Raw genomic sequence first — 20,824 nt, 5'->3', positions numbered from 1 at the left:
GTTCCTCCACAGCATCTAGGTATGGCAAAATTCAGCACATAAGGCTGGTTAGGAGTGTTTCAGACAACACCCAACTCACTAATTGGCTTGGGTTTTGTTTGTATGTTTGACCTGTTTTTTGATCTACAGTTTTAATTTAGCTGAGTGGCAAAGATAATATTTGCAATAGGACTTCAGTGCTATTTCTGTAAGAAAAATCTAGTTTGACAAATAAAATCATGATCTAGGCTAAAATAGCAGGTAATTTCAAGATTAAATTATCTATTTTGTATCTTATACTCAATGTTCCTGTGACCCTAAAACTGCTCTAAAAAATAAAGTCTATTAAAGAAAATCAAATTATCTGATTAAGTGATGAACTATGGCTTTTTTGACTTAGAAGTTTTAACTTCTTAAGTATGTATGGCTTAGCTTTATGAAATTAGTTTGCAGTCCCTTCTATGTACAGCCAAAGACATTAGAGGAAGATGGTTTTGAACTAAGCAGCAGGGAAACCAGCCTGCAATTAAAACTTATAAAGAAAAAACTGACCTGTGTAATGGAAAACTAGATGTGGTAAGTTTTTTCTTTAATTTTTTCTGAAAGGAAAATCAGTTTTTGAAAAAGAATGCCTAATGTTCATATTTAAAAATGAAAAGACTCTGCATACTATGGTTTATGTGAAAGATGTTTATTTTCTTTTGAGCAATATTAAAACAAATAAATTACTGTGCAGTTCAGTAACACAATGAGCACATAATAGAGACAACATTCTAAAAGGCACTTCTGGTACAATCACAATTGAGTAATACAATCTGGCAGTTATTTCTCTTGACACCTTGTAAAAATTGCCTGCCCATTTCCCATTGTTCCTTTAACATTTTTCAATTAATTGCTTCATTTTATAAAAATTCAAAGTTCCATCATAAAATGTACCTATATTATTATAATTGACTTAGGTTAAGTCTATTTACTGTTAATCCCATTACCAGCCAATCACATTGAAACATTTTAAAATGTTATCCTTTATTCAGGTGCTAAACTAATCATTCTTTCATAAGAAAGGTTGTAAGAAAGTGTTTACAAAGCCAAATATAAATGAAATAGAACTTGTTATATAAATCTTCTAGGAACAAAAGTTGGATAAGCCAGATGTTTTTTGTTATTATTACTGTTTATTCTTTTTAAATGGGTTTTGGTTTTGTTGTTATTATCTTTAATTATACAATTTTAAATTGTATGATTTTATACAAAAGACTTTAAAATATTTTTTAGAAAACAGAATCTAATTTTGTTCTAAAAATTGTAACGTTGCCAGCTGCGGTGGCTCACGCCTGTAATCCCAGCACTTTGGGAGGCAGAGGTGGGAGGATCACTTGAGGCCAGGGGTCTGGGCAACATAGTGAGACCCTGTCTCTACAAAAAAATTTTAAAAATTAGCTGGGCATGGTGGCACATGCCTGTAGTCCCAGGTACTCAGGAGGCCAAAGCAGAAGGATTGCTTGAGCCCAGGAATTTGAGGTTACAGTGAGCTATGACTGCACCCCTGCACTCCAGCCTGGGTGACAGAGTGTGACCCTGTCTCTAAAAAAAATAAAATTAAAATTAAATTGTAATGTTAAGTTAGCTTCCCAATGCTAAATCAAAATCAAACATGTTCTCTAAAGAACATCCACAATTACTCTCAATTTTGTTATAATATATGTACAGAGAATCATAAGTATCAGCTCACCTGATTAGTCTAATTTTCTTATAAAGAAAAATACTCTTCACATATCCTTGCATAAAGATATTATTACTATGTGATTAATATTGAAACCCAACTAGCTGAAAAAAAGTTCAACAAGTTTTATACCCCACATGCTTTCATTTCCAAGTTTAAAAGAAAATTAAGAAATTATAAAATATGAAGTATAAAAATTATGTCATAATTGAAAGCTATATGAAGACTGAGTTTATATCTTTCTCAATAAATGAAATACTCTTTGACAGAAACTACAGAACAAACAGCAGGTTTTAACTACTAATTTTTTTAACTTAGTACAAATCACAGGATTTGTTTGGAATCTTCTGATATAATAGTAAAACTCAGATTATTCCATGCATAATCTGAAAAATACCAGATGTAATTAACAATGATTTTAAAAATATAAACATTTCCTTTCCTTTGTGTAGTTGTATTGTTTAACTAAAAATAGTCCATGTATAAGACAACTAAATATTATTCCATCTGTAAATCTCTATGTAGTCATAAGAATAACCATAAACAAAAGTCAAAATTACATTCTTGATTTGTTTAAAAATGCAAAACAGTATTGAGAAGCCATCAACTATGCTTGACATATTTTCTAAATTATTTTTGTTAATCAATTATATCAACATGAATAATTTCATAGAGGCCTATAGATGTATATATAATAGTATGTCATCTAGACTCTTTAATCAAAAGCTTCTATTGTGCAAGTGTGCTAAAATAGAATTTCCCTGAGATGAACTGCCTTGCTGGCCTGCAGAAATAACTGTAAAGCTTCATTCACATTTTAATCTGAATTATAATCTAATCTGAACCCCACCCAAAATGAGTGTTAATGGTTTTTTATAATCAGTTGATTTGTGCTATTATGTCATTTCAGTTACTGTTTATAAATGTGTTACTATACCAATGTAATGAGAGAACTTGTTTAAAATGAAACTTTCTAGAAACATACAAAGATGCCCATGAACAGCTATTTCAGAAATAACTTTCATGTTATCTCTTCAAGTGCAAAAATCAGCAAAAAAATTAAAAAGTAAAAAGGCTTCCCAAATACCCATGTTGCTCATGTCAGCAGATTTTTATATTTTTTAAGATCAGACAAGAATTTATTAGTTTAAAATATTAGCTTTTTTTTCTTTCATTTACATAACCAGGTAGGATCTCTCATTCATGTATTTTTAATTAGAAAGCTATTCACATGAAATAACTTCTCATTGAATGGTCTCAGAAATGCTGCTGAGATAATCTTCAGACTTCATTATAAAATTTGTCCACTCCTGACAAATGTCCTCCATAGAGAATTCTTCACCACCGTATTCCAGGGGAAGAATGTCTGGGAAATGCTGAAGTAAGCTTTGTTTGTAATTGTCCCCATGCATATGAATCTGAAATAGCCAAAACATTTTAGATACTATCCCCTCCACCTCTCACTATGTTAGATGCATTTCCAGTGGAAAATCAACCTCATAAAACAAGATACTCTGTGGGATAGTATGTGTAGATACTAAATCCTTTATTCCTCTGCTTATAAATCTAAGAATTTTTACCTACATTTACACTGTGTTGATGTTAATCTAATAATCTTACTGTTTTCTTAGATTTGCATTCTTATAACTGCATAAAATTTACAAAAATATTCTTTTCCTCTTTCAAAAATAGATTTTAAACACTAAATAAAATTATTTTATAAATTCTATTCCCTGATGTACAGGTGATTCTTACCAAACTATCTAATATCCTGGGACTATTCTATAGATGATGAAAATGTACTACCTATTATTAAATTCATATTAAATAGAAGCATACATCTGAGCATACAACTAGGTATATGAGAAATAATTTATGTGGTACAGATGATGGATACTCTTGGCTAGTACAAAATTAAGAGATAATTATGATGGTTGAGAACCTTAAATTTTAAACATTTTAACTATAAAAATTGATCATAGAATGCCCTGAAATTAAGATAAGACTGTAGAAACTTAAACCAAAAACACATTTTGCTAAAATAAATAAATAACCTTTGCATTTGCTAGGGCAAAATGTTCATCTACGTATTCAGTAATCATTTAATAAATACCTACTATGTGCCAGATAGGAGGATTGATGAATGAAAAGAGTAACCTATACTCAGGAACCTCACAGTCCCAATCCTTAATTTTTTCTGAAATAATTTAAATATTATCAGTTACTTGAGAAGAAATTCTATCTCCTTAGGAAGGAGCAAAATGAGAAAATTAGGGTGTTGCTAAAAAATTGAAAAGGAAAAAAGTGGCTGGATTGGGGTTAATTCCCCCTATTTTGGTAAATCTGTTTGATGTCAACTAACTTTCACTGAGAAATGCTTCACCTACTTCTAAATTTTTTATTTTTCCACTTTGTCCATATTTTCCTGTTTATTATGTTCAGTTTATTCTTGTTTTTATTTTTATTTATCCAAAATATAACCCAAAATATAAACATATTTTTAGATGTTTAAGAGTTAAACAGGGCCGGGCAGGGTGGCTCACGCCTGTAATCCTAGCACTCTGGGAGGCCGAGGCGGGTGGATCGCTCGAGGTCAGGAGTTCGAGACCAGCCTGAGCAAGAGCGAGACCCCCGTCTCTACTAAAAATAGAAAAAATTAGCCAGGCATGGTGGCACATGCCTGTAGTCCCAGCTATTCGGGAGACTGAGGCAGGAGGATCGCTTAAGCCCAGGAGTTTGAGGTTGCTGTGAGCTAGGCTGACGCCACAGCACTCACTCTAGCGCGGGCAACAAAGTGAGACTCTGTCTCAAAAAAAAAAAAAAACGAGTTAAACAGGGTGGCCAGCTATTATCAAGCTACAATGAAGAGTAAAAAAAAATGAACCAAAAAATTGACTTTTATAAAAGTACTAGAATAAGAAGTGGCCATCTTCACTAAAGCAGAAAATTTAGGGGTAGTTCTTCTTGAAGACATATAGACATACTCACTGGATAACTTCTAAAGAAGCTCTAGGGTCATAATTTTCTGACTAGGTACAGATGTTATATTCTGTTTATATTAAAGAATATCATTTCCAAAATTCTAAATATGCTATTAAAAGTCACATACCACTAATTATATTTAAATAGTTTTTTAGATTTAAATTGTCAAACCCTTTAGAAATTATTTTGTGTTCAAGGTATTAGATGATTCCAATGTTTGTCTAAATAATGCTCTAAAAATTCTCTTCTACAGATTAGTGTAGAAGAATGGTTGCCATTCTTAAGAACTCAGACTCCATTGTCAACCTTTCAAAAATTATGAGATATTAGATATTCACCTTAGATAAGGCTCCATAGGATAGATAAAAAACATCAAATTTCTGGGCTTTAACGAGCCTGGCATAAAGTCACATACCTCAGGTACTGTGGTTTTTAGTTACACTGAAATTGTTTAATTACACTTCACTGTTTAAGAAAAGTATTTATTTGCATAAATAACACATTAACATGCTTAGAAATCAAAACAAGATACACAGATGTCTTGTTCCCAGCCCTATTTTCATCTACTCCACTCTATACCTGTACTTTTGTTCCCTAAAGGTAACCACTTATTTTATATTATTTTTGGTATATACTTTTATTGTAATTTTTATGAAAATATAAATAAATATTCTGATTTTTCCCTCTTTTTTATACAAAAAGTGGCACATCATAAACACTATTTGGCATTTCACTTATTTCTCTTCACAAAACATCCTACAAATCTTGTTGCATTCCGTTGTATGGATGTATCATAGTTTATTTAACCAGTCCCCTAATGATGAACACTTTTGCTGCAGTGAATCCTCCTGTATATGTACTTTTGTTTATGTACAGGTATATCTGTAGGAAAAATACCCAGAAGTGCTAAAGCTGTGATTTTGATAACTATTGCCACACTGCCCTCTATAGGAAATACACTATTTTGCATTTCAACCAGCAATATATGAGAGGCCCAATTATCCCTCAACCTTATAACCAATATCCTTGTTTTTTCAAAATTAAAAATAAATTCTAGTTTATAAAAGTAGTTGGCTTCTTAGATAAATATTCAAAATATTATACTCATGGTATGGGTGAATGTGATAAAGCAATGCTTAAATGAAAAAGGGTTGGAATGTTTAGTGTAGAGGAACTGTGAATTGAGTATGTTTTACTCACCCGATTTTTAATTTTTTCAGTCAGGAATAGTTTAATCATGGAAAAGACAGCATGGAAAATTACTGGTTCATTTATCAAATGGATGCCACGAACTTTCAATGGAAAGGAATCCTTTTGAAAATAAAGAATAATCTTCTTAATAACAAAACATAAATAAATATTACAATCCTATTCCTAATGACAAGTCTCCTCTTTGAACACTTCCTAAACTTACAGCAACACCTAAAGTGTAATTTTATTTTCAGAATTATTCATTCCATCAACTTAAAAGCCTGGTTTACAGTTCACTGTTACTAGATTAAGATCTCTAAGAAAAAAAAACAATCCTTATAGCTTCGGCAAAGTATTTTAAGGAATATTAATACCTGTAGACTTTCACCAGAAAATTTCATTCCTAATTCCATATAAATTTTTTTAGGGACCAATGAGTAATTTGAACATCTATATTTAACTTTTTTCCCCAAAATTTTTATTCTGAGAAAAAAAAATCAAACTTAGATAAAAATTGAAAGAATAGTACAATAAACACAAACTTTTAAACTTTTCACATTGGTATATATCTTAAACATAAAAGTAATATAGGCTTATTTAGAAAGTTTAAAAAGCTAAGTGTTAAAAGGAAAAAAAAAGGTTCCCTGCCCAAAAGTTGTATTGTTAACACAAAGACTTTTCCTTCCAAAAGAACCTTCCAAGGTTATTTTATGTGAAGTTCTGTTTTATTTTTCTATGCATAGCTTTTAGAGATATATTATTAATTTTGGGCTTTTCTTCCAGGTCCCTTCTATGCATAATTTTATTTTAAACGTAATTACAGATATGCTGCCTAAATAATTTGCATCCTGTTTTGTTCCATGGATATAACAGTTTTTATAAACATCATGTTTTAATATTGTTGCAGTAATCCATCAAATGGATGTACCATAATTTAAGGAAACATTTTGCTATTTCTGGACAAATAAGTTGTTTCTCATTTTCTTCTACTAAAAGTGATGCTGCAGTAACGATCTTTTATGTTTAGGAGTGGTGGTTATAAGCACAACTTTTACACTCAGATGACCTAGACTGTAATCCTCATTTCACTGCTGACAAACTGTGTCTGGGCATTGCTATGTCACTTCTCAGACACAGTTTATTAATTTGTAAAATGAGAAAAACAATAGTCATATGTCATAGTTCAGTGTGGACATTAAGAGGTAATGCACTTGAAATACTTAGCAAAATACCTAGTACATAGTAAGTTATGATTATTATGTACGAAGTCTTTATTATATTTAAGATTATTCCTTAGCTGGGTTCCCAGAAGTAGAATTGCTGGATCAAAGATGATGACCATTTTAGAAACCTTTTGATTTCTAAAAAACCCTGTATCAATATATACCTACCAAGACTTATGTGACATTTTATTGTGTCATTGCTATAAATATTTTTGAGTCAGTATTTTAATTTAGGGAAAAAAATTTTAATGACAGGAAGATTAAGTCACCACATATTGTTAAATTGTTTAAATTCTGTGATTACTAGTTTTGAATATGTTTTTGCAGTTTGTTGCAACATTTTTGATTTTATAAATTAATAACACTTTATTTCCTTTAAGCATTACTGAATTCTACATATCATTTCTAAAATTTTATTTACATATCTAATAAATGTACTATCGCATCTTTTTGTCTAACATATAACAATTTAAAACTATTATTTGGAAGTATTTAATATTATACCTAACAGTTAAAATATACACTTACTGTAAGTACCGCAGCAATCTTCTTGGCTATAGATGGGGTAATTTGAAAGGCATGGGAAAACTGCCAGCCTTCCATATCAAAGATAGCCTTGATTCCATTCCGTTGAGTTTCTACCTCCTGTACAATAAGCTCGGATGTGATTAGACTTACACGAAATACATCATAAGCTGTAAAAACTTTTGGGTCCCAGTGGGCTAAAAAAAATAAAGCATATCATATCTCAGCATTGTGTAAAGACTCAGAAAGATTTAAAAGGGAAACGAATTCTTTTAGACTTAAAGGATCAGTGGAAATAAAAACATGTACAAAGATTATGAATTGAATAATAGATCAAATTGGGATCCAAGAACATGGCCCTGCTTCTCCCTCTCTCCTCAAATCCCTAGCAGAGAACAGATTTTTAAGAGTGTGGGGGAAACAGGAATAGATGCAGGCTGGATTTTATTGCAAAATGAAATCACAACCTCACATACAAGAGAGGGCTGTGGCTAAAGATGAGAATGCCACTGGGTATGCTCCAGGTTCAGAGGTGTTGGAAATGGGAAAAGCGAAGGCCTGCATTATGAGGAGCAGTTAGGGCCCCATAGTAACCAAAGAGGTTGCTAAGGGAAACGCCTGAGGAGCAGACAGACAGGTTGATCCTCTGAGGATAAGAAGCACATGGCAGAGTCATGTCCCTACAGGTTAGACCAATAAATGTGGGCTTGGGAAAGAAAAGCCAGGGAAGGACCTAGGTAGCTCTCCACACCCAAGGAAAACAGGGAGTACCTGGGCTAAGAGAGGAATTTCTGACAATCTAGTCCACACATCTCACCCCTCCCCTCCATCCTAGGGATGGCCCGTGGCATACAGAAATGATAGTAATGGACAAGCAAGCAGGTTAAGTAGGTAATCTTAAAAAAAAAATCCATTCATTAAAAATTAGAATATTAAACACACTCACGTGTGTGCACACACACAAAGAACAGAAGAACCAAACTCAATAGACAAAGACATCAAAACTCAAGGAAACAATTACAAAAGCAAAAGACATTAAAAGAAGCATAATAGAAGCTGGGGTCCGTGGTGCACACCTGTAATCCCAGCTACGTGGGCAAGAGGACTGTTCCAGCCCAGGAGTTTGAGTACAGCCTAGGCAACATAGTGAGACAACCTCCCACCCCCACAACTCTCATCTCTAAAAAAAAATTTTTTTTAAAGAAACATAATAGACTCAGAAAAGGGAAAAAGGATACTGTAGGCTATTATTATTAAGAACAGGCTATTATTTAAAAGAATCAGTTAAGATCTTGGGAATAAAAAGATAATTCAAAAAAAAATTCAGTTGATGGGACAAATGATGGAAAAGACACAGCCAATAATTGAACAGTGGTTTGGATGATCAAGTTGAAGGATTCAAACTTGGCACAAAAAAACCAAGAGTTAATATATATGAATAAAGAGTTAAGAGAGATGCAGCTAAATCCAGAAGTTTCTACATCCAACTAATAAGAGTTCTAGCAGGCAATGACACAGAACAGGGAACAGAGGAGAGAGGAATAGTAACACTAGAGAAAAATTTTGCAATATAATAGTGGGTCTCAAAAGGCTTATAAAAGGAAGGCTCTGTAAGTCTTCAGATTGAAAGGTCCATGAAATGCCTAACAGGATGAATGAAAAAGAAAATAAAAGATTCATAACTAATGGTAAAATTTCAAAAAAAAAGTGTCTGGCAAGGGCGACTGGATATAATAGTGGTACCATTTTATTGAGATAGGAGAAGTGTTTAGGGTGGAAAAGATCATAAGTAAACATGTAAAAATGGTGACTGTTAAGATATCCAATTGAATGCAGCAGGAATAGGAGCTTGTCATATGGATCTGGGTCCCCAAACAGACCCAGGGGTTGAAGATCTGGGGGTTGTTCATGCTTACAGGACAGTCTGTGACAGGGATATTGTCTTAGATCTATGTTTTTCTCTACTGTAGTGACGAAGAGAAAGTAGCATAAGAAGAGAAGGCTGAGGCCAACGTTCTAAAGAATTTCAGAATTTAAAGTGTGAGTAGAAGAGGTGATGCCAACAAAAGAGATCATGAAGGAGCAGCCAGTTAAGTCAGATGAAAACACCAGCAGAACGTGGCATCAGAGAAGCCAAGGGAAAAGGATAGTTCCAAAAAGAGGAAGTGACCCACTGTGTTGAGAGGGTAAGCAAAATAGGACTAAACATGTCCATTAGGTTTGGTGAAAAGAGCGCGGTGACTCACGCCTGTAATCCTAGCACTCTGGGAGACCAAGGCGGGAAGATTGCTTGAGCTCAGGAGTTGGAGAACAGCCTGAACCAAGAGTGAGACCCCGTCTCTACTAAAAATAGAAAAAATTAGCCGGGCATGGTGGCGCGTGCCTATAGACCCAGCTACTCAGGAGGCTGAGGCAGATGATCACTTGAGCCCAGGAATTTGAGGTTGCTGTGAGCTAGGCTGACGCCATGGCACTCTAGCCCAGGCCACAGAGTGAGACTCTGTCTCAAAAAAAATAAAAAGTCACTGATGATTGGTTAAGCTTATTTCAGCAGGAGTGGGAGTAAAACCGGACCACGGTGGGCTGAGGTGGAACTAGGGGAAAATGTGGATGAGGAACTAATTAATGGAGTTTGGCTGAGAACAAGAGGCAAGGGGAGATGACTAGAGTGGAAGCTGGAGGGTTTTGTGGGATTGAGGAAGAGTTTTTGCTTTGTTTTGGATGTCTGACCCTTACCTGATTTAAATGTTTATTGGTAGCAAGTCCTAGTAAGGAAAAAGTTGAAAATCTAGAAAGAGAAAGGATAATCAAAAGTATTCCTAAGAAGGAACAACGGGATTGCCCTTGCTTTTTAAAAGCCCTGGATTCCTGGTAGGAATTAAGTAATCAACCCATGGATAACCCAGCTCAAAATTACTACATTAACTTCAGGCATTTGGCCGAATGTTACAATGAGGAAAAATATGAGCAGAACAAATGAAGTCTGCAGATCAGAAAATAGTTACTGACCTAAATTTCCTAGATGACCGACATGATTGTCTAACCTGCACTGTCCAATAGGGTAGCCATTAGCCCTGTGTGGCTATTCAAATTCAAAAGTTTCATCATCATCTAAAGTTCTATTGGATACTGCTGGCTACACTTTATGCTCCATTGAGGAAAAAAAAAAGCAAAAATCTTAAAATTTTAATTCCTTCTCTACCATATACCCAACTTTTACTGAGTGCTTATTATGTACCAGGTAATATTCTTTGTTATATTTTAGATAAATACGTAGACAGATGATACATAGATTTAATGTTCACAGCAACCCTATGCAATAGGTTTTTACTATGCCCATTTTACAGATGAGAAAATGAGAGTTAGACAGCTACATAGCTTTCCACACAGCTAGAATGTAGCAAGGCTGAGATTCCAACCCAGGCCACATGCCTCAGAACCTGTTATTCATAAGAACTAAACCATAGTCAAATCTTAATACTGTTAAATTTTATTTTTGCTGCTGTAGTAAAGGCATAAAATGATATCCTGTGGCATGTAGACTGATAAAAGCTAAAACTTAGCTTCACCTCGGGTTGCCCTGCTGGCCTGGAGGAATAGGCTCTGTACATTTTATCATTGCTTTTACTGCACAGAGATGGTATGAAGGGAAGCTGGTTACACTATGGTTCTACCAAAAAGCTCCACCATAGATTTCCTTGTTAGCGCCTCCCATTAAGTCAATTAAATTCTGAAAATTTATAAATCTTTATCTTATTTTATTTTACCCATAAAATTCTTCTGAGAAGCTGGGCGTGGTCATGCCCAAAATACTAGCACTTTGGGAGGCCAAGGCAGGAAGGACTGCTTGAAGCCAGGGTTTGAGACTAGCCTGAGCAAGAGCAAGACCCGGTCTCTACAAAAATAGAAAAATTAGCTGGGCATGGTGGCAGCTACCTGGGAGGCTGAGGCAGGAGGATCGCTTGAGCCTGGGAGTTTGGGGTTGCAGTGAGCTATAAGGACTCCACTGCACTCTAGCCTGGGTGACAGAGTGAGACCTAGTCTCAAAAAAAAAAAAAAAAAAATTCTGAGTTTCTCCTTTTCATCCTAGACTAACCTAATACATAGGAGATTTGCTGCATACCTTCCTGTTCTGACCATCACTAAACTACATGTTTTCTTGATTTTCAAATCTCTTTGAGTCAAACAACACACTTAGAAATTAATATACTACAAAAGACCCAGGCTATGGAATGTTCAGCAAAATTGTTACAAAATAGATTAAGTAAGTACCAAGATAACTACTGGGTGGGGGAAGTGCCTTAGCACTTTCTTGCCTTGAAGTAGCTGGCTGAGACCAGCCCTGACTGCTGTAGAACTGCTTTGGCTGTCCCATAATGCCCTTTAGCCAATTGCAACACTAAAATCCCCACCTAGTGAAAAATTGTCATATCATTAACATAACATGGGTTGCATGACAGCATATGATGATGGTAGTGCGCCTGTGTGATTTGTTTCACCGTGAACAAGCAAAGATAACAATGTAAAAACTTTGCACATTGGGAAGGGATTTAAAGCAACACCACAGGGTGGGCAAATGCACATTTTGCAAGCAAGAAAGAAATTCCTGTGAAAAGAAATTCCTCTGCTGTCCAGGGCCAAGTGCCCTAGTAAGTAACCTCTAATGAACTCGTCTAATGTGCTCCCCCCACCAAAAAAAGACCCAGGCTGGACAGGAGGCCTACAGGTTCAATATTAAGGTATTTATGATCAAAGTAGCACATTTGCTTTTTCACTATCAAGGTATCATTTTTACTTCTTCACCTGCCCCAGTTATTAATAGTTTTAAACAAACTAGGAAAAAAAAAAAATCTAGCCTGGCACTGTAGAGCAAAGACATTTGCAGAGAGAATCAGCTGCAGATCTCAGTTTTATGTTTCTCAGACCCCTGAGTAGAGTTCCAGATAATATATAGAACACCCAGTTAAAGATGAATTTCAGATAAGCAGAATAGAACTTTGTAACATAAGTATGCCTCATACATACTAAAAAAAATTATTTGTTGTTTATCTGCAATTCAAATGTAAGTGGGCACCCTATATTTTTATAATATATAGGTTATTAGCTAAATAAAACATAAGTACTTTGCTAAGTCTGGTATGCCTACCCCCAAGGAGATCAAAGAACTTCATTTCTAGGAGCTCATTCAAGTTCTTCTGACACTGGTGGAGCAATAAAAGAACAGAAGGGACATCATGATGTCTGTTTATAAGATGATGACTTTATGATTAACCCAATTTTATTTGACACAAAAGCTAGGGCCAAAAAAAAAAAACTGACTCATTTTACTCAATGTTCTGATATCCTTTTAAAAATTAAGTACAGTATCTTCTTGCAAGGTAGCAAGCAATTAAGTTATAGTCCGGTAACTTAGCTGTAAGCAGGAAAGAAGTGCAAATATGTAAGTATTTTCATCTTTAAAGATGTAGAAATTTCTGTAAGGCTATAATTCACAAGATTCCACTCCTGTAATGTTTGTTATCTTTGTCCTTTCAACTAGGCCATGAGAGGAGCTGGGAGTACTGGGTCTTTCTCCTTTATCTGATATTTTTAATCACACAGAGGTCTAAGGAAGGGCAGACGATATAGATCACCAACTGCTATGGTGTGAATGTTTGTGTCCCCCAAAATTCATATGCTGAAGTTCTGATTCCCAAGGTGGTTTCTTTGGGGGGTGATTGGGTCATGAGAGTAGAGCCCTCATGAATGGGATTAGTGCCCTGATGGAAGAAACCTGGAGAGACCTCTGGCCCCTCCAACATGTGAGGGTAGAGTGAGAAGGTTTCATCTAGTAACCAGGAAACAGACTCCACCAGACACCAAATCTGCCAGCACCTTGAACTTGGACTTCCCAGCCTCCAGAACTGTGACAAATAAAATTCTGTTTTTATAAGCCACCCAGCCTATGGCATTTTGTGATAGCCGGAATGGACTGACACCAACCTACAAGAAACACCAGGGACACCTAATAGTGAAAAGGGGAAGCAGAGGACAGAAAGAGGAGCTAATGGAACAGTGTCTGCAACAACTCCCAGGTGCTGCCTTCCCATGGCACCCTCCTCCACCTGGGGGAATGAGCCCCTTGCTCCTCAGCCTGGGGCATAATTGAATTAATTCACTCACGCCACAGATATTTAATGAGGACCTACCACATACCAGGCTTGGGAGACATCAGTGAACAGAGCAGACAAAATCCATGATCTCATGGAGCTTATATTATTATAGCTCAGGATTCTTTTATTTGTATTTCCTACTAAGCATTTTTGAAACACTTTTTCTTGATCTTTTTTACCTTCTCCCACTATTTCTCTTCTCTGTTTTCCCTTTCTCTTATTTTATACAGTTGACTGTACGGAAGAATCCAAGTAGGATTGTCACTGGTTTCGGTTAATTTTCTCCTAACTGCCAAAGTTTGTATTATATTTGGGAGACAATAAAACCCAAATTAAACCTAAATTCTTAAAAGAAGGACTCATTGAAGCTTTCCATATGGCAGTCAAGAAAAAACAGAAGGAGAGGAGGAGGAGGAGAAGAAAGAAAAGAAGAAGGGAGTGAGAAGGAAGAGGAAGGGGAGAGAAGCGGAGGGGAGGGGAGAAAAAGAAGAGCCGTGTCTGACTTACCGATTCTGTAAATAACAACTTTGCTGCCGGTGGGGTCCCTGGATCTCAGGACTCCATGGTAGCCAGCCTTCAGAAGGCCAACAATACTTCTAGGGTGCAGATCTGCAGTTATTTCTGGGCATTCTGCTCTCCACTTGTAATAGTTTTGTAGTAACTAAAAAATAAAATCAAAATGGTCTACAAATAGCATACATGGTAAGCATTTTGTAAAAATAGTAGGAAAGCTTTGGCATTGTGTATGAACCTTACATTTATTATGCCAGGATTTTTATCTGGTGTTATCTTCTTAGCTGTAGAACCAAAAGTTCCATTCATTAAGGATCTGAGGTGATAGGAGTTAATCACAAATTCAAAGTTGAGTAATTTTCATTCGCCACCTATGGTAGCTAGTCTCCAAAAACAGCCACCAACAATTCCTCCCCTGCTGGTATACACGTGCCATTCTTCCCATCAAGAGGTGGAATGTATTATTTGAATCTGAGCTGGCCTTACACCCTGCTTTGACCAATAGAATGTGGCAGACATGACACTGTGCCAGGCTTTCAGAAGCCTGGTACCTTCTGAATTTGCTTTTTGGGATCCAAACGCTAACTATGTAAGATTACGGAATGATAATAATTCATGTGGAGAGAGGCCCTAGAGGTTGAGAGCCCATCCTGGGTAATCTGACTTCAGCCAAGTTCCCAACTGATGCCATGTGAGGCAGAGATGAACCTCACCCATTGAGCCCTTCCTAAACTGGAGATTCACAAACAAATTGTGTTTTAAGCCACAAAGTCTGGGAGTGATTTGTGACTCAGCAATAAATAACTGAAACATTACCTTTATTCTTTTTTGAAATAAGGAAGAATAGAAATCAATCAAATGAATTATGAGAGCCTATGGAACAGCATATCTGGATATTAGATCTTGGCAAAATATGGTTTGAAGGAATCTCATTTTCTTTTTTTCCAAAAGCACTACCAGAAATGGTTAATCAACACACACAAAAAAATACAAATATTTTATTTGTACAAAATACAAATATTTTGGCGAGCTTATTGGAAAAAATACTAAAGCAAATTCTACATTAAAAATTATATTCTAATTTTCCTCTTTATGATTTTTAGCATTCTCAATTTTTCTGAAATAACGATATGAAATCTCCTAGCAATATGGGACCACAGTTCAGATAAAAGAAAAAGACAGATTTTATATTTGAGAGTCATTGGAATTAACATGGTAACTGTAAACACAAAAATAGCAATGACTTGAAGGAGAAATTACAAACAATTAAAAAGTACAGGGTGAAATTCTGAGCCTTGGAAAATGTCAATGACTGGGAATGGCTGGGGGAAGAGAGCAACTGGATGACCTACCCAGCACTATGGTATATGGAAGGGAGAACAGCCTCATCTATGTTGCTCTGCTCCCCTCTCCCTTGCCCTTTCTGTCTCTCTCTTTCTCTCTCTGATTTTGTCTCCCTCTTTCTCTTGCTCTGTCCCTCTCTTTCATTTCTGCATTTAACAAACTTGTCTTAACTTTTAGAAAAAGAGAATATTGCTAAGAGTTAAATGCAACAGAGAGGTAAGAAGGAAAAGAAAAGTCAGTCGATTTGCCAACAAAGAAATAATTGGTGACCTAAATTGCAGTTTCCAAAAGCAGTGAAAACAACAGGCACATTGTAGATCCTGGAATATTCATTCTAGTCTATAAGATGAATTTCTCTTCCTCCTGCCTTAGGGGGCACCAGAATTACTGTTAATAGTATTTTTAAATGCTTATTACTTTTTTGATAGTTTTCTCAGACATAAAACATTACAGCATTAAAACTCCTTTTAATTCTAATTCAAGCAAAATGCAGGAAGCAGCATATTAGTAACTATTTAACAATAACAGTTTTATTTTCCTATGGAATGATAAAAGTTGTGGCTTCATTAGAAGGGATCTTTTAGGTAATAGAGGCAGAGTGCTCAGCTCATTCATTTGTGCACAGTGCTGGCACCCAGGAGAAAAGACACATGTTGAATGAAGGAATAAATTAATGCATGAGTAAACCACTTGAAAAAAATGACTTTTATAAAGATGCACAAATCATTATCATGCCTCTGACCTTAACTTTTGCAAATTGAAATATTTAAACCTGGGTCTTTGATCATTACTTTTTCACTGATAAATAAATTATAGTCCAATTAATATAAATACATTATATAAACAGCTACTGAACAATTCACAAACAAACCACCCTATGTTCACAACAACAATAAAAAAAATCGGCTAAAAGTGAATATTCAGCATTGGAAGGTGCCTGTTTTGTACAAAAATTTGAAATAAATAAATATATAAAGATTATAGTTTATTCTTTGTGATAGAGTAAGTTTCTTCTTACATTTTCCATGTACTTTCAAACAAAACCACCACCACCATATTTGTGCCACATGTATAGGGTTTACCAGTATCATTTCATTTCCTCCTCACACTATTGTTACTATTGTTAAGGCATTAAAAGCTCAAAAAAAAAAATAAAGCTCTGAGAAGTTACACATTTGTTCAAGAGCAAAAACTATCAGGAGCAGACTGGAACCTGAAATTGACACGTGATATGATAAATTTTACAAAAGAAGCTACATTTAGAGGGAAATTAACAGGGAAAGTCTATGGAACTTTGAAAGCTTCAAAGTCTTTGAGAAAACTATAAAGATAATTAAAGGATAAAAAGCTTATCACATGTAACAAAAAGATAAGGAAGCAGGCTATTCACTTGTGGCACGCATGAGAATGTGTAGAACAGAGAAGTTAACCTTTGCTTGTTTTTATGTTCATTGTTTTAAATCAAAAGGGCAAGTGCAGTGTATTTGAGAGCACTCCTGTGCTCCACTTAAGTTCAAATCTCTGCTCCAGCACTTAATAGCTACATGATTTTTGACAAATTACTTATGCCTTATATTTCAGTTTCTTCCAAAATGAGAATATAATAAGATAATCCATGCAAACACTATTACCGAAGTGCCTGGCATTCCACAAGCATATGAGCCATTAGGATTATAAAACCTTATTAATCCATTATAACTTCAAATGTAAAAACTAGAATATTGAGAAATTTCATCATAACTGAGGTATTTATCAAGCTTTCTTCACACAAAAACTATAGGGCTTTTATATTAAAAATAAGGGAGTTTGAGTTGAATTAACTACCATTGCAGAGGAAAATGAAACAATAGTTTCACTCTTACCCTTTCCCTTTCCTTTCCAGTTGGCAGAAATGTAAGGCAATGAGTTCACAGACAGAAACTTGATTTCTGTCCAGTGGATGTAGACACAGTCTTGCTAGCCAATTCCTCAAGGGAATGGTGGAATTAAAACAATTCAATAAAATAAGGAATACAGAAAAAAAAATATCACAGAGGCTGAATGTAAATTTTATCTCCTTTTCTATTTAGACATTACCTTTTAAAAAGTAGCTAAAATGAAATCAGTAAATGATATACTTTTTATTGTTAGTTATTTATATGTTTAATGCCTTATTTAAACTGCACTGTTCATAGGACCTGAGATTAGATCTTCATATTCAGTAGCTGCTGAGTACATATTAGTGTATTACTCATGATGCCAGAACATTTATGTAGCCATCTGACATAATGCAAATGAATAAAGCTGGATCCCTATTTCTTTCCTAATATCTAAATAAATTCCAATACATATATGACTCCAACATAAAAAAGAGAAGACATAAATTACTAGAAAAAATTTTGGCTAAGAGCTTATAAAACCCAAAACCAATAGGAGAACAATCAAATCAATACATTTGATTACATAAAAAATTTTAGTCCTGGCATGATGGCTCACACCTGTAATCCTAGCACTCCGGAAGGCTAAGGCAGGAGGATTGTTTGAGGTCAAGAGTTCAAGACCAGTCTGAGTGAGACCCCTGTCTCTACCACAAATAGAAAAAATTAGCCAGGTAGGGTGTTGTGCACCTGTGGTCCTAGCTAGTCAGGAGGCAGAGGCAGGAGGATTGCTTGAGCCCAGGAGTTCAAGGTTGCAGTGACCTGATGACACCACTGCACACTACCTGGGGTGACAAGAGTGTCTCAAAAAAAAAAAAAAAAATTAAATTCTGCACAGAAGGAAAATAGTATAAATAATGTCAAAACACAGGAAACAAGCTAGGCCAAGGCCTATTTTCTTGGATATATAAAGATATTTTATAAGTCACTGAAACATAAACATGAACAAATAGCAAAAACAGACCACCTCCAATTAAATGGAAAAGAATTTTTAAAATTTACATACATAAAAGACGATTAATCTCTCTTGCAATTAAATAAATGCATATTATAATAATGAAAAACCTCATCTAGCAAGTTTGCACACAATCGGGTTTGATAATGCAGTGGTAGGTGATAATATGAAGAAAAAGGCATCATTGTGTAATTGAGTGATAAAATCAGTGCAAACTCTTTGGAGAACAGTTTTTTATATTCCTCAACACTGAAAAATACACATCTCACTTCATCCAGTAATTTCACAGGTTGAATTTATCCTATAAGGATATATTACTATTTATGTACAAAGTACAAAGACACACTAAATGCCAGTCAGTGATGGAAGAAAGCACAGCGCCTTGTTTACCTCATCTTGTATACTACTAGGGGAATTGTAGAAGTAATGATCATTGAATGAAGGAATGAACAGCGTGCAAGGCAGCACTGGCATCCGCTGGCAATGAGCCCTCTGTCCAATAACAGGGGACTGGTTGGATACATTTTAATACAGTATAATATATCTACCCAATGGAATGACAGCAGCCCCATAAGGAGTAAGCTGGATGTATACAAGCTGGTATGGGATGATCCCTGTGCTAAGACAGGCCAGAAAGGCAAAATGGAAAGCACACACACATGCTGTGTGAACACCGTGTTTGGAAAGATAAACAAGAAACAGGTTACAGTAACTGGCCTCTGAGTACCTGACTGGCCAACCAAGGTTTGGAGTGGGGAACTTTTTTCCTTTAGAAAGTTACTTTTAGAAACTTACTTTGCACTTTTTACTACGTTGTGTTACCTGGATTATTGTTACCTTAACTTGACTTTTTCAAGAAAAATCAGTTAAAAAACAACCCAAAAAACCTCATACTGAGACACCTGAGAATTCTGTACTATCAATACCGTCCCTGCCACCCAACTTGCAGCGTGGCACTGAGGAAGCCACTTGGAGAAAGGGCTAGGTCCGGTCCAACTGCTGACTGCTTGCCATGTGCCAGGCACTGTGCTGGGCACAGCTTGTTCTGTTAAACTGGTTAATGTTCAATCCTCACCAATCAATAAGGTGGATGTCACCATTATTTAACAGACAAGGATACTGAGCTTAAAGTGACAGAACTCAAGGCCACACTCGTCTTTCCAATTCCTGTCTTTCCAGCCCCTGGTCTGTAACATACCTGGAAACACAAAAGAACCGCCCCATCCTTCCCAACCCCACGACCCCCCCCATCACTCGAAATACACTGGGCTGCTTTATACTGTCTGGACACTTAAGTATTGCTACTAATAATATGGCTTCGGAACTTCAGTTTACCAGCAATTTCGTTTTCCTCGCCCCATGGCATTATCTGCTCATAAGTGACAAGTCTGACTTTCCAGCTTCTCAGCTGTTACTTTGTTTTATGGCACAGGCTTTCTTCCAGGGACAGGAAGGCATTTCCTCCAAACTTTATAGCCTCAGAAGCCTGACCTAGGGCGAGACTTCAGTGCTTGGAATCACTAAACAGGCCATCACCCCAGGGCTCCACACTTTCCAGGTTCCGAAGTTTTCACAACTCAGAGACACTGGAAGGAGCAGAGCGGGATCTCTCGGAACACCTCCGGCCACCGCGCTCCCGCAGGGCGCGTCAGGGCTTGTCCCCGCCGGGGTCCCGCCTGCACCCCGGGCTTGCGCGAGGGTCTGGGCTCGGCCGCGGGCCCGCACGCTTACCCGCCAGGCCAGGTCCACGTCGAAGTCGCGGGCGCGCAGGAACCGCAGCAGGAAGGCGTCTGTGAGCGGCAGCGGCGCGCGCGGGACACCCGCCTCCAGGGCCCGGCGCCGCAGCTCGCTCAGGCCCGGCTGCAGCAGCGGCGAGTGGTCGGGCAGCGCGTTGAGCTGCGGCCCCGCCGCCGGCCCCTGCCGCATCCCGGCCATGCCCGCCGCCGCCGCCGCTGCCCGGGCGCCCGGGAAGGGCGCGGACTCCGCGCCTCGCTCGCCCCTCCTCCGTGGCCGCCGCCCGCGCACCCACCCTCGGCCCGCGGCCGCCCGGGCCTCGCACGCCGGCGCTGGGCGGGCGGCGCTGCCTCTTAAAGGAAACCGCGTGGTGTCCCCGCGAGTGCTGATCACGTCTGTGGCAACTGTAGGTGGTGACCCGAGCCTTCTCCCAGCGAGGGAAGTCACTGGCGTTCAACCCCGAGTGCACTGTGTCAAAAAGTTAGTTGGGTCCCTTTTTTTATAGTTGCTAGGATTTTTTTCTTCTTCTTTTTCCTTCCTCCCTCACTTCCTTCCTTTTTACAACCTTGGAGCTGAAGGGACCCTTA

General features: G+C 36.9%; 1 protein-coding gene across 1 annotated transcript; it reads right to left on the bottom strand.

Moving 5' to 3' along the window:
- Window positions 1-1,518: 1,518 nt before the first annotated feature.
- On the bottom strand, window positions 1,519-20,455 carry TTPA (alpha tocopherol transfer protein). Its single transcript, XM_045561083.1, has 5 exons — window positions 20,235-20,455; window positions 14,283-14,436; window positions 7,627-7,820; window positions 5,885-5,995; window positions 1,519-3,120 (listed from the first exon to the last, which is right to left on the bottom strand). The coding sequence occupies exons 1-5, from the start codon at window positions 20,436-20,438 to the stop codon at window positions 2,947-2,949; spliced, it is 837 nt and encodes a 278-aa protein (XP_045417039.1). The 5' UTR covers window positions 20,439-20,455; the 3' UTR covers window positions 1,519-2,946.
- Window positions 20,456-20,824: the final 369 nt, after the last annotated feature.

The sequence above is a fragment of the Lemur catta genome, chromosome 9 (genome assembly GCF_020740605.2).
Source record: "Lemur catta isolate mLemCat1 chromosome 9, mLemCat1.pri, whole genome shotgun sequence".
Classification (NCBI taxonomy): domain Eukaryota; kingdom Metazoa; phylum Chordata; class Mammalia; order Primates; family Lemuridae; genus Lemur; species Lemur catta.
This window is presented reverse-complemented; position numbering and strand designations above follow the sequence as displayed.

What these genes read in the sequence shown, in the direction of transcription:
- TTPA (XM_045561083.1), bottom strand. Translation starts at nt 20,438, where the DNA reads ATGGCCGGGATGCGGCAGGGGCCGGCGGCGGGGCCGCAGCTCAACGCG. An exon ending in AGTTGTTATTTACAGAATCG is followed by an intron (nt 7,821 to 14,282) that starts GTAAGTCAGACA and finishes TATTTTTTTTAG; the next exon opens with CCCACTGGGACCCAAAAGTT. An exon ending in CTGAAAAAATTAAAAATCGG is followed by an intron (nt 3,121 to 5,884) that starts GTGAGTAAAACA and finishes TGGCTATTTCAG; the next exon opens with ATTCATATGCATGGGGACAA.